We start from the raw sequence: 14,842 nt of genomic DNA on the forward strand, positions 1-14,842 counted from the left end.
CAGGGGGATAGACCGTCAAATTTAGGTCCAAACACACAATCTGAAGTGTAAAACAATTACCAATAATATTTTGCTATTTTTTTGGCCATAAAAATAGTTTGCCCTGCTTTTAACACACCACGAAACCTTGTTTCCAGCTTTACCCACAAGCTGTCCCAAAACTACAAAGCCATACGAGTTTCCTTGCATGATATCCGCATGGCAAGCCCTAACCCAACTCCCCAACCGCAGTTAAACAAAACGCCACATAAACATTTACCGCCGCCGGCAGTCTACTTTACTCCGCCTTAACTTTAACCCCGACCGTAGTTAGTGTTCCGATGTACCAGTCAAGTAATCTGGTCTAGGGAGAGTCGTCTCTCAGAAAGCTTGGCAGCAGAAAAGAAGCCAAAAAAGAAAACAAAAGAGAGCGTGTCCAACCGAGAAGAGAAGAAAGAAGAGAAGAGAAGCCAAGTGTTTGATCGAAAGCCAGGAATTTGTACAATCGCCTGCAAAATTTCAGCTCTGAAAGAAGCACTACATTGGAGGAGGAGGCCTGTGAGGTCTCCTTCATATGATCGTCTTATTTATGAGAATAGATTGTTTAGGGTTTCATTGGGAATTGGTATTGTAGCTGAATTGAGGCTCGATCGTGGTGAGTGAGAGCTCCAGGTATGGATGATCGAATTGGGAAGGGAGTAGATATGAGTACGGAATGGCGTACGGATCTTATCGGGGATTCATAGCATGGTTTTTTTTGGTAATTTGGTTGTTTGATGTGTATTATAGTTAAATTTATGTGATTGCTGGCGTTAGGGCTTGTGGTTCTGGAAGGGAAGTGGGTTCGGATGAAGTAATGGAGTTAGGGTTGGAGATTTTGAAGAGGTAATGGATTTAGGGTTTGATCGGATAGGGAATTGGAGACGTTAGGGTTACTGCGTCTGGTTTGTTTGGATAGAAAATTGATGGCGGTAGGTTTTCTGGTTATGGTTTGATTGGAAGGAAAATTTACGGCGTTAGGTTTGCTGCGATTATATGAATAATTGGTGGCGTTAGTATTCTGCGTGTGGATTGATTTGGTGGGAATTTGATAATGTCAGGCTTTCTACTTCTGGTCTAATTGGAAGGGAACTATACGGAGTATGGTTTTGGTTTGATTGGAAGGATAATTGTGGCTTTAGGTATTCTACATGTGGTTTGATTGTACTGAAAATTGTGTCATTAATGATTCTACGTCTAGTTTGATTGGAAATAAAAATTATGACTTAAGCGCTTCTGTGTCGAGTTTGATTGGAAAGAAAAGGATAGGAGGGAAGTTATTGTTTGTGTGAGGGTGGGGTGTTAATATGGAGAGAGGCAGCAGTTCGGGCACCAGTCCCAGCAGTGAAGATGAGACAGATCTTCCGCAATCTGGCAATCGCAATGCTAATTCCTCATGGAGGCCGTCCGCAATGCTGTTTCGTCCTTATATTGCTGCACGTGGCAGAGGAGCTTCACATTCGCCGGGTTCCTTGCGTGTCATTGTCGGCAAACCTGTAAGCAAATCTGTAAACAAATTATGGTTATTTGATTTTGTCGTTGATTCAAAATCGTCAAGATTGCAGTATACAGCTTTGCTAGATGTTTGTGGAATCTACAGCATAAGAAAATTAGTGTCCAAATTTAAATCACTATTTGCAAAGTTTTAATATGAAGTTTACCAAAATATATCACAATGGTAAAATTATGGATGTATAAATTCGTTACGACATTTAAACTTGCAATGATGAATTTTCTGGTTCTCCTCAATAAACCTGTAAACTTAAAATGTTTGGCTTCCGAAATATCTTATTTGCTTTTTTTGTTTTCAAAATTGGCTTATTTATTCGGTGTCTGCCATTTGCCCAATTTTTCACGAAATTTAAATTTGTCAATAGATGAATTTTCAAAAAACTGTTTACATAGTTTTCATGTGTAATTTTAAATTTACCAATATGTATTAAAATGGTCAAATTATGATGTATAACTAGTTAATAATTGTGTTTCTCCGTGGAGTCAACCTGTATAGATAATAAATCCTATGTTTTCCCCTAGAATTGACATATAGTGACCAAATATGTGAATAAATAATGAATCCTATTTTTTCCTTCAAATTAAAGTACGCTGGCTAAAATAGACATATATAAGTAGTATGTTGAAGAAGAATAATTTACCAAGCTTTCTGCAAACCTTGTTTTTTTCCCTTGATTAAACCTATTGTGATCGATATATATTATAAATAGGAAATCCTATTTTTCTGAGAATTAATCTATATTAAACGATAAATCCTATGTTTATTTCAGAATTAACCTACATTGGCCAAAACATAATTGATAAATAGTAAATGCTATGTTTTTCTATAAAACAAACCTATAGTATGTCTTTTTTGAACGAGGATTATTTACCAAGTACGTGCAACCATTGGCCGTCATTTCATATCGCTAGTTATTTTCCTTGCTTTCTAGACACTTTGATGTGAACAGTCTAGTTTGTACCCAAATTATCAACATATTTCCGGAAACAAGGTGTCAATGTAAATGACCTAAAATTTCTTGTCTAATTGAAAGCCCAGTAGATCAAAGAATGGAGGTTTCCACTCTTATTTGTTGGGGTTGTGTTTTCTGGTTTCTACTGCACTATATTTGAGGTCTTATTTTAGATGATCTTAGTTCCATAACCTATCATCAGAAAGAAGTGAGAAAAAATGCGTGACTAATCTTCACATGCACACAAGATATATCTTTGATTAAAAATCTGGCTATCCCACAGATGCCCAGATTGAGTGCAGAGGTTATTCATCAGTTCTATTATTTGAGTATGAATTGGACAATGGTGTATTGTGCACTTAGATGACCAAGTCACAGCATTGGCAATTACCGAAAATACTTTGGACCTTTTGTTTCCTTTGTTTCACTCGCATAAACAGCATATGCCAGCTACATAGCTTGTGACATATATTTTGTCCCTGCCGTCTCTTCATATTGGTGTTGGATTTAATACATAGTTATCAAGAGATGGGAAAAAGCAGGGACAAGTAGGTGAACACTAATGGAATTAGTGTAGATGAGTAAATGAATAAGGATTCAGCTGTATGGAATGTGGATGACAGTCAGATTAGGGTACAAAATTTAACAAGTAAGGATTTGTTTATGTATATAAATGTACTAAATACAAACTGTGAGTATGGGGACAGGAATGTGGTCCGCTTTCTCATTATGGAGGTTTCCTTGTAATTATGATTTAATCTTTCTTGCCATGCATCTCAATCCCAATATTTGAATGTATCCATTGTTAGTGATTTATGACAGCGTTAATCCATACTATTACTTCTTTACCTGCATTGTGCAAGCCTGCATTTTATATTTGGATGTAAGCTGGCACGTGGAATTCCATCCTATGGTGCTTATTCTGATTTAAATTTCTAATAAGTTTGTAATGCTCAAGGGCCCCCACCCCCCATTTTTTTTATATTATTTGTGTGTTTTTTTAATTGGGCCTTTTTTGGCCAAGTTGTAGGGGATAACTAGCCAAATTTTTTTTGGCCGTTTCCAAATTTTTTTAAAACATCTCCGAGATGTCTCAAAAAAAATAAAAATGAATTTTTGGGGACATTTCTGATTCATCCCTGCGTCCATATGACTTTTCCAACTAGGATGGCACCATTTTGGCTAAGGAGGCGTCCTCAGGTAACATAGTTCAATTGGTACCTTTGTTACTAGAAATGTGATGGCAAGGCTCCATTTTGTGTTTTGATAGGCAAAACGTAGTTTCCATTACATAGAATCATTTCTAAGCTTGTTGTGCTGTTTCTCGCCGTTGTAGGGAGTTCTGAAAATTTTAGATGAAAATGAACAAAAAATTTGCCATTTTTTGGCCATTTCCCTTTCTTAAGGGGGGGTATTAGGAATTTTTCTTTATCTTCAGCAATTTCAAACTTAATCAATACCGTAAGAAAACCATTGTTGCCTTGGATATTAATATGGCCATTGCCTCTGAAATTGGCTTTGCATCAATATTTTGTTTCAAATTTCCAACATTTGTATTAAACTCTCAAATATGCATTCTTAATTCAATTCCTCAATATTTAATTTTAGCAGATTTTTTGAGTCCCTGCCTCTTTTTTCGTTTGATTGATAAAGGTGCTATAAGGGAATCACTCCCGTTTACAATGCTCTGAATTTGGCAAAATATTTGTAGCTACACCCATTAAACTTAAAAAAAACCCTGAGATTGCCAAAAAGAACCCCACCTGAAATCCACCTATCACCAACTCCTACGATCAACCCTCCAAAAAGATAAGATTCACAAAAAGTCGTCCTTACAAGTCGTTCCCCAGTTCACTGTGCTTCAATGCCCATTACCACCATAGTTCCTTGGCCAGTGGTTTGTCCAGATCATCCAGCAGGAAACAAATACTCACTACGGCCTGTCTATGCCTATGACTCATTCATTCTTGAGCCCCAAATAGTAAACGGGACTAGGGGTCTGTTAAATTTGTGTAAAGCCTTGGTCAACACTCTTTGCCTGGCCAAATACACGCTCTCTTTTTTGCCATGGCTAGCCACTCCATTCCACCTCTCTACCTCGATTGAATGTATGCCAACATCATCTTGTGCACCATTGTTTTCATCTCCAATTCTAGCAGCCAGGCCATGAACCTGGCAGCAACATCTGCATTCGTTCGATATCTCTGCGGTTGGAACAGGTACTTATCCCCTAAAAACATTTTAATTCCTTGTGTAATTCCTTGCAGGATCATGGGAGAATTGCATTGGAAGACTACCCTTAGCCTACTATCTGTCACCTTCCCCTGGAAAGCCATCAACCTTTTGCATGCCTTCATACTGGAAGTAGCCTCCATGGTAGCGAATGATGATGCCATCCCACCTCCCCACCATTTAAAAGACTCTTCACCGTCCTTCCATGTGTATGAGCCCACTCCCTCCCAGTCTTGGTCATTAATGAAATTTTTTTCTTACCTTAACTTTGCTCGCTTCTCCCATTACCTGTATGTGTAGTCCATCCAATTTATCGTTAAATTGTTTTGCATTTAATGCTGTTGTCCTTCCATCTTGGGCCTCTCTCGTGCATGTATTTTCTAATTGGTCCAATTCAATCTGTTCTCTGTTACCCCTCATATTAACCACCCACTTCGCTATTTGATTAGCTGTTGCATTTTCTTCCGGGTATGTATGTGTTATTTTAAACCCTTCCAAATCTCCAATCCCCTCCAAATTGGGTCCTGAAGCTTTTGCAACTTCCAATTTGGCATCCGTTTGCATCGGAATGTATTGATGGCTATTTGGGAGTATCATTCCAAATGTAGTTTTCAGATGTCTAAACTCTTGCAGAATTCTACTGGCATCTAGGTGGCTTGGAACTCTGCCTCATTGTTTGTCTCGGGCTTGAGCCTCCTTGCTTCCAGAGCTAAAATATTGTCCTGATCTCTCAATATGACCCTTGCATCCATGGCCCTGGGTTCCCTCGGGAAGCACCATCAGAGTTTGCCTTAACCCATCCCTTCTCAGGTGGACAACACTTTGCCTCTACACACAAATTTGCCTGCAAATCAACCTGCGCAACCCCATGAATGGAGGGAGACCTCGCCTCTATTAACATTAAATATTACTAGGTGAATTAACATTGACAATAGACAATTCCTTGATGGTACAATTCAAAATAAATTCTTTTGAAGTGCATTTGATTTCTTTGTAATCAATCATTGGAGATTTAAATAATGAATCAATGAAGTTGGGACTGCATAATATTTTAGAATTAGTATGTGGGAAACTTAAACATCTAAAATAAATAAATATTGGAAGTAGTTTACAAATATAGCACAGGAGCATCAAAGTACAAACACCATCAGACCAGCTTCCAAGTGCAAAATGGGACCAAGTGTGAAACATATACCAAAGGACTAACCAATCAGTCCAACCATCGCAAAGAGGAACCCTTACATAATGGCCCAGATCAGAGGTCATCTATTACATACACTGCTATCCTTTACTTATAAGAAGAAAACACCCAGTAACAAGGCCCTTCCAAAACCATTATTAATCTGACCATTGCAGAATGAACCAACATGAAAGATGTCTTTTGAGAATGAGCCAGCGATCCTCAATTTGTGATCTCAAACATTGGGCCAGTAAGCCAGTTTAGTGATAGTCATGATTATTGCAAGGTGTCATATGCTTATAAAGGCTCCCATTATTTGTTCCATCTCTTATTTTTGTTTGTCCTTTTATTGAACTTGGCAATCTTCTGATAGAAGGGAAGGTTTTGCAGAACCAGTTACCCAACCCTTGTGATATCACATGCCCCTAATAGTTTTACATCTAGGAAGGGTACAAAGTTACATTTGGATCCTTTATTATGGTTCTCTTGGGGATGAATTTGTTTAGGCTCAAAATTTTAACACGATCCTCAAGTTGACCTCTTTCTCCCAAACTTTCTACTCAATGTATTATGCAAAAAATGGTATTTACTCTCGTGTCAAGGGTCCAATTAATGAAGTCCTTGAATTATTTCCTCCAAAACCAAATGCCATCAGAAATCACACATATACAATAGAGATGTGATGGAATTGAAAAATTCCATTATTACTATTATAGGAAGGGGAAGAAGTTATATGCAATGGTTCTAAGTTACTGGGTATGCCTGGAACCTAAGTTGCTGGTCCGGGTTTGTGTTCAAATTCAGGTTCAAGAGCTCAGTTCGCCGGTTCGGCAAAATTGGAAATTGGGTTTTGGGTTCGTTAGTACAAAAACAATTTAAAAATTATATATATGTGCGTGTGTGTGTGCGCACATGCATGCGTGCAGCCTAGAAGCCTGAATTAAGATTAGAATATCACACAGCATCATAAAAACAACAAAACCACCATAAACTAGTAATCATAGCATCATATACTCCGAGTTCAATATCAAAATAATAATATCGAACTAGAACCAAAACCAGACTAGGTTCAAACCAGACCAGTACCCAGCCTGCCAATGGGAGAACCCTGCAACATAGCCTAGAACCCACTCTGCACTTGTACTAGGTGCATTTGGGTATGGGTTTACACGGGTACGCCTAGGGTGTGCTGTGGATGCTCTGAGTTCCCCGTGGGTACACGGGTGCATACCCATGGGGAACTCGGGGCGCACTCTTGGAGTACCTGCAGGTACCCAAAGGTGTTGAGTGCCAAAAAGTAACAAAGCAAAACATTTTTTAACTTTTTTTTGGCATCCAAAAACTATAAAACGCCTCTAAATGCATTATTTCACCCAATACAAACATCAATTTGCTCTCTTCACTCTCTCTTTTCTCATTTTGGCATCTTTTTTGAATATCACATAGCATCATATAAACAACAAAACCACCATAAACCAGTAATCATAGCATCATATACTCCAAGTTCAATATCAAAACAACAATATCGAACTAGAACCAAAATCAGACTAGGACCAGAACTGTGTTCAAACCGGACCTGTACCCAGCCTGCCAATGGGAGAACCCTGCAACATAGTCTGCAACCCACCCTGCACTTGTACCAGGTGCATTTGGGTATGGGTTTGCTTGGGGGTACGCCTAGGGTGTGCTCCGGATGCTCTGAGTTCCCTGTGGGTTTTTCGGTGCATACCCACAGGGAACCCAGGGCACACTCTAAGCGTACCTGCGGGTACCCAAAGGCATTGAGTGCGAAAAAGTAACAAAACAAAACATTTTTGTAACTTTTTTTTTTGCATCCAAAAACTATGAAGCGCCCCTAAAAGCATCATTTCACCCAATACAAACATCAATTTTCTCTCTTCACTCTCTCTTTTCTCATTTTGGTATCTTGAAGGTCAGCTGGTTAATTTTGAAGGTGATCAATCAAGGAGTGCCAAAGGAGGAAAGATTGAAGACAATTATGTTTTTGATTGTCAATTTTGATCTTGATCCTTTTGATGATTTATGAAGATTGAAGTCAATTATTATTTTTGATTGTCATTTTGTAATTGTAATGGTTTTCATTTGAATCGTGGTCCTAAACATATATGATATATATTATATGGCATATGACATAATATTGAAATTCTGAACTATCAATTGGCATTTTACATTTATCTTTATCACTACCATTTTGGCTTTTGGCATTGATCAATGATGAAGTATCATACTATCAAATGTATTTAGTTTTACAATTTTGCGTACATATATATACCGTACCCAAGGAATTTGTTTGCTGTACTGGCATACCTGTACTCGTACCCATACCAGCAACTTAACAGTGGTTATATGAGGTTAATTTGGACACGTAGTTATTGTTTGTTGTAGTCAATTGATAATTTTCTTTGCAATGTAATCAGTGATATGAATACATATAACAAAAACATATTTTCTGCAGTTCATGGGTTAAACTCTCTATTTTATTTGCTCTTTATATCTCTTTTTCTAATTTTTCTAATTTATTTTCTAAATACGATTTTTTTTTTCTGGTTTTTTGAAAAAATCTTATACTTCTGAGTTGTTGATTTTTTTTCAATTTTTTTCCGCTGCTATGAGAGAGACCAAGCAATGAGAAGGGGCATCATTGAGAAACATTTTTATTATCTGATTTATGCTCCTTATGGAGCATAGAACTTTGGTTCTGTTAACCTCTGGATGAAACCCGCTAGGTATGGCATTGGAGGATGAAAACTCACAATTCCTTAGGGTGATTTCACATGGAGGTTACTATCGTGCAGATTTGACTAATTTTCAAGTTAATAACATTTGCTGTTCATCAACAAATCTGAGCGTTAGCTTTGAAGAAGGTTTATGTCGAGTGTGGCCATGGCATTTTGAGGACTGGTTAGATTAGATCACAGCATTTTGTTAATCATTTTAAAATCTTTGTGAAGAGTTGTATCCTTCCATAAGGGAGTTAAAAATTAATGTGGCTGTTTAATACTTGAAAACAGAAGATTTGGGAAGTTAATATTATTAACCTACAACAGCCAATTACTATGGATGTTACTGTCAAAAATTATGGATGTTCTTGTGAATATCTGGAAAGCATAGCCAACTCCTGGAGTGAAGCTTATCACTCGTACTGCTGGTATGGGTGACTTAAACAAAAGCTGGACACTTGTGGCATCTGCTACAGGCGAACATGTAACCCTACAAAATTTAGCAAACTGCTGTAGGTGACTTGTAGCCTTGTTATTGTTAAGAAGTTTGTTATGCGCATCTTCCCGCCTTGCTATATTTGACTTCCAAGCTGCAAAAATTGTCATGTAGCTTGACCCTATTTGTTCACCTATAATTGATCCATTTCCGAAACATTAACAAAAGATTACGTGGTTCTTGCCACTATTTTACTACTGTTACATACTACATTTTCCGGTCAACAAAAAGTTTATTGCTTATCATATCTATTCATTTAAAAAAAAAAATTGCTTTATCCAAACCTTCATGCACTGGGGATTCCTCATGATTTGAGCCCTCAGCACAGCAAATTGGGATTTGCTTAACTTCTTTTGGTGATAGTGTGAGTCTGATCCTGAGCCGTACTGCAGTTTTTTTATTCCCCTGAATCACTACACAACCCCAGATAATCTCTTATTTAGCATTTATTTGAAAATATTCTTTTTTGTAAAGACTGCATGAATCAGGTAGCCTCCTCTATAAACTGCAGTGCGCTGGATAAACTTTCTAACGTTATTGGTTACGCTGGCGTAACACGCCCTCCAGTACCACGTGGGCTGGGGGAGACTGGAACTTGTGACCTCGTGCCTACCACAGGAAGCTCTCACCAATCGAGCCAGGCCTGAAAATATTCTTTTAGTTCTTTAAGATTTCATATATTTTGTTTTATAGAAATTCTTCTAGCTCAGAATTTATTTGAAAATATGCAGTAGGTTCCTTAAGATTTCATTTATTATTTTATTTCAGCATTTATTTGAAAATATTCTTCTAGTATCTCAAGATTTCATATACATTCATCTAGTTCCTTAAGATTTTGCATATACTGTTGGGGAGTATTATAAAATAAAAAAATATTGTTTAAAAGAAATTTTATTGAATCTTAATTTATTGTTTTCGAAATTGTGAATTTTTTTTTGTGTGGAATGGAAAAAAAATATCCTATCCAAAAATAATATCCTCTGAAATCATCTGTACATTTTTATGTTGCTGGGAAAGAGAAACAAAACTTTTACTTAGCAAGCCACTTAGGCAATAGTTGTACTGTAATTCCTCTATTTGCACTTGCTTCAATAATCTAACGGTTATCAGTGCTGAATTGATTAAGTCAAAATTCTAACCACCAGACTATGAGGAAGGTCTGTGCTTGTGACGACTGTATTTTCTCGTAGAGTAGAGACAAAGTGTGCACCTGCATACATCAAAAATTTGAAAGGCGTAGCACTTCAACAGTTTGAAAGGCTTCAATTTTATTACCAAAAGAAATTTCAGCTTACAGGCTTTAAGAGTATTGATGAAGCAAGCGAGCAAGTACTCTAGATCAACTTGGATGGCAAGGAGGAACAGAGCATGTCATAGCACTTCGGACATAGATGAAAATGTTTTGTGCTCATCATTGTTGAGGAGGATTAGTAGCTGATGGAGCAAAAAAGATTTAGGTAACATTAAAATTTGAGTGAGGAATAATAAGATGATTACACTTTTAATTTCCATTTATAAAGTGATTTGGTGCAAAAGGGTTGTTTCAGCTTAATTTGGATATATATAAACATGGGCACTTGTATCCATCGGGTTGGTGGAATAGGGATCCAAATATGTAAGTCACTAGACAAAGGAAAATCAAGTTTGTTATATCAGATAAGTACATTGATGAAGTTAAGCATGTTAGTCCACCACTAGTTATATTTGATGTTGTGCTTGGAAGCTCTTATATGGGAGTGAGAGGCGTTATCTTTATGAATAAGAAATTCAATATCATTTTTCCAAGCATAAGTGAGTATTTATTGTTAATGGGCTGAATGGATAAAAAAGATGTTAGCTTCGACAAAACCTCTTCCTTCTATCATCGATTTTCTTTTTGATGTCGGGTGTCTATGGAATGTTGTTGCCAAATGACCCCTGTATTTTGTTTATAATTTTTGGTTTTGACTTTGACTGTTTATAATTCAAGGTATTCACTAGCATAATTTAGTAGTTGGAATTAAAGACTACTCAAAGTGCCTTATGTATTGCATGTAAAAATTTATATCTGTTGCTTTCGTGGTTTTTTAGTTGTTTCTACCAGTTCATCTTTGATGTAGGCTACACCTAACAGCATGGACTAGCTTCTTGTCATTTTTTTGACGGAGCAATTACTGATCACTAGAATTTATGAATATATTTCTATTCTCGATTAATTAGTGGACTAATGTTCCACAGTGGGTATGGAAGTGAATTTAATACAGATTCTTGTAGAGGAAGAATTCAAACATTTTTGTTGGGCTGATGCTTTAGGGGACTTGTTTTCTGCAGCTTGTTGTCAAGCTGACAAAGGACATAATTGAAACATACCAAATTTGTAATCCCACGTTCACTTACTCAGACTCTTTTAATCCAAAGCGATACCTTACAAATCCATCTACTGGGGTCCTGAATGATGCTGCAGACAATGCAAATTCAGATCTAATCTTGACTGTTAATGCTATACTGGTGAATTCTGATGCCAACCGCAGGTAAGATGTTTTGTTGAATTATTTGTTGGTGAGACTGCTGGAGATGTGTTTATAAGAAGAATATGCTATTGTTGGTATATGCTATAAATAAATGTTTTAATCGTGATGTCTTTAATAAGTCCTTAGTTCATTAATACCCAATCTTTTTATGTGTATTTAATGTTCACTATTTTTTTTTCCATAATTAAGATAATGTTAGTTTGTTTGTCCATATATTAAATGGAGGTAGAGTGGCATTTCATTTTTAGGTGTGTATATTATGAGATAATGGGAGATATAATTTCTTGTACATCAATAATTGAAGAGCTTTTATGTTTCGTTATTTATTTACTTTTTATACTTGTGAGTTGTTCATGACATCTTAGAGACAATTTTGTGAATTCTTTTTCACTAGAAGCTGTTATAATGTTTATTAACTTAATTTCATAAATTGGTTGTATTAGTTTATTTATGCATATATTACATGGAGTTGGAGGGGCATTTCAATTTTAGGTGTGTGTATGATGAGATTATGGGAGATACTATTTCATGTACAGGGATAATTGAAGCTTACATGCTGCATTATTGATTTATTTTTTATACTTATGAGTAGTACATGACATCATAAAGCCAATTTTGTGATTTTTTTGTGACTAGAAGCTGTTTTTGGGTGTTATATTTCTAATTACTAATACATTAAAGAGAGTTTTCACAGTCCATGAGATTACTAGACAGGATTTTGATCTGATAAACTTTTTAGAAGCCTGTCTTACAGCTAATATATAATAAAAATAGGTAATAATTATTAAAGTAATATTGTAATATTAAGCTTATAATGGTCATTTTAAGTCGTTTAGTTAGTTTTTAGTAACTTTATATTCTGTAAGTCAGTCAGTATTTAGAATCTTTAGAATCTAGTCAGTATTTAGAATCTTTCTATTCTAGTCAGACTTTGGTTTGTTTCAGCAAGAGTTTTTGGCACAATTGTTTCATCAAAATCATGGGTATCAGTTTTTTTCAATGTTTTGGGGTTGTGCCTAGGGTTTCTAGGACAAACGACATTTGTACAAAAGTAGTATTGAGTTCTTGCACAATTTTTTTACAAAATCGTGGGTGTTGCTGTTTTTCTCCAAAGCAGTGGAGGGTTTTTGCCCTATTTTTTTTGACGATCCATGTCGAAATCATGGATTTTCAGACTTATGAAGGTTTAGAGCGATTTTCCAGAAAATCGTGGGTATGCAGAATTTTTGCATGATTTTTTTAAACAAATTGTGTGTTAATCATGGATTTTCAGACCTATGAAGGTTTAGAGCGATTTTCCAGAAAATCGTGGGTATGCAGAATTTTTGCATGATTTTTTTAAACAAATCGTGGGTTTTAGTTTTTTTAAAATTTTTTTTATCAACAAAAATCAAAGATATTTGAGAAGATGTTTTTTTATCTCGTTTTCCGTGTCTCTGGATAGAGGGAGGCTGTCACTATTGTGGTAAACTTGGTCATATGAAGAAATTCTGCAGAAAGCAGTTTGCTGATAAAAAATCCAACCAGGGAGGGTCTCAACAACAGACTTATGTCATAGAGCATTCAAAGGAGAAGGGTTCAGTCTTCTATGCATTCATGGCCAAAAGACCAGTAGATCATGACAAGTCTTCTGCATCGTAGTTAGTAGAATGACCATTAGGGGATTCTATGCATTTATGGCTAAAAGACCAGTAGATCATGACAAGTCTTCTGCATGGTAGTTAGTAGAATGACCATCAAGGGAGGGTATTAAAGTGATATTGTAATATTTAGCTTATAATAGTCATTTAAGTCATTTAGTTAGTTTTTAGTAACTTTTTATTCTGTATGTTAGTCAGTTAGTATTTAAAATCTTTCTATTTTGTCTTTAGTTCTCGATCGTTTCCGTTACGGGAAGATCTTCCTTAATTGCTTATATAAGGAGTATTTCTGTCCGTTGTTAACAACAATCAATTATTATTTCAATAACTAATATCATATTGTAGGTTTACTACATTGCCTAGATAACTTATGTAATTTGTGTATATTAAAGACTCTTGATTTTCACGGTCCATAACATTGGATATGAGTGTTTCTGGATTTTAACTGTGTTAATTGTTAACATCAACACAGTTAAATTCCAGAAACACTTATCCAATTTGTATATAGTTAATGACCTGCATATCCAACATCATTGTTGCATATATTTATATATCTGTACACCTATATTTGTTTGTTGCCTTCTGCATTCCACATCAGGTGGTGTAGTGGTTATGGTTTGTAACATGTGAAAAATGATTGTCTCGTCTTTTGCTTCACCCTTGTAAAATGCTCACAAAGCTCAGGCAGAAAATGTCTTACAGGCAACCCCTTTTCTTTTTTTGACTGGAAGTGCTGGCAGTCCTGGAAAGTTGTTCAAGGTCAACATGATAATCTCCATTAGGGCCTTTACATGGCTTGGTTGAACTGTGTGGAAGCTGCAAAATTCTGCTGTGCAGTTTATGCATTAGGTCATATTCAATCTGTAATTTCTCAAGTTCCTACTTGCAGGAAATTTAATGCATAATGTAAACTGTTTACGCTTGAATTGAACATCAAGTGGCAGTGAATTGAATTTAGTTTGTTCAACAATTAGTTTGTAATTTTACAGGAAACAGAATATGAAAGATAATAACTTAATTCAAATGAAACAACACATAATCAAAAGTAAACATAAACCTTGAAACATTGCTGTAGAGAAACTCAGTTTGAAAGTGTCAATTTATCAGTTCCACTTCTTACCTACAGCTCAATGTTGAGTTCGCTTACAACAATTGAGCATTACTACACTTATGACTTATCTTAACTCTTTGTTGCCTTGCAACTTCCTGAAAATACAAATCATAGAAGCAAACATATTTCTCACGTATATCTAAACAGACCAAAAGATAAGTCTATTCTTAATTTATTGTGATAAAGTTGTGAAAAAGATGGTAAAATGTTGGGCTCGGGTGAAAGTTTGGCAAAAATCAGAAACAGTTGCCTCAAACTTCAGAAAAAATCCCTAACCCTAATTTTGAACTGAAAATTTCAGATTTGAACCAGAAAAATCACATTACTCTCCACAAAATTGTGTTTTATCAAAGGTAAATTGTGTGATAAACAGTCGAAAAATTGGCAAAAACACATAAACCTGATAAATTAAATTTCTCTTGTTTTCTAGCAAAATTGGCAGATGCGGT

The 14,842-nt window shown here is 36.0% G+C and overlaps 1 protein-coding gene across 7 annotated transcripts in view; it reads left to right on the top strand.

Annotated features, from left to right (window-relative positions):
* The first annotated feature begins 233 nt into the window (after positions 1-233).
* The window catches only part of LOC131060601 (dual specificity protein kinase YAK1 homolog), a 51,216-nt gene continuing 36,607 nt past the window's right edge, over positions 234-14,842 (top strand). For 2 of the 7 annotated variants that reach the window (XR_009110395.2, XM_057993897.2), the window contains exons 1-2: positions 279-1,514; positions 11,443-11,642. Coding sequence is in view for 6 of the 7 variants with exons in the window: in XM_057993897.2 (XP_057849880.2) it covers positions 1,326-1,514; positions 11,443-11,642 (389 nt within the window). In the remaining variant the exon portion in view is untranslated. Of the gene's footprint in view, positions 1,515-11,442; positions 11,643-14,842 lie in introns of all 7 variants that reach the window. The other 5 variants (XM_057993898.2, XM_057993899.2, XM_057993900.2 and 2 more) reach the window with 5 other exon arrangements.

Source organism: Cryptomeria japonica, chromosome 2 (genome assembly GCF_030272615.1).
Source record: "Cryptomeria japonica chromosome 2, Sugi_1.0, whole genome shotgun sequence".
Taxonomy (NCBI): Eukaryota; Viridiplantae; Streptophyta; class Pinopsida; order Cupressales; family Cupressaceae; genus Cryptomeria; species Cryptomeria japonica.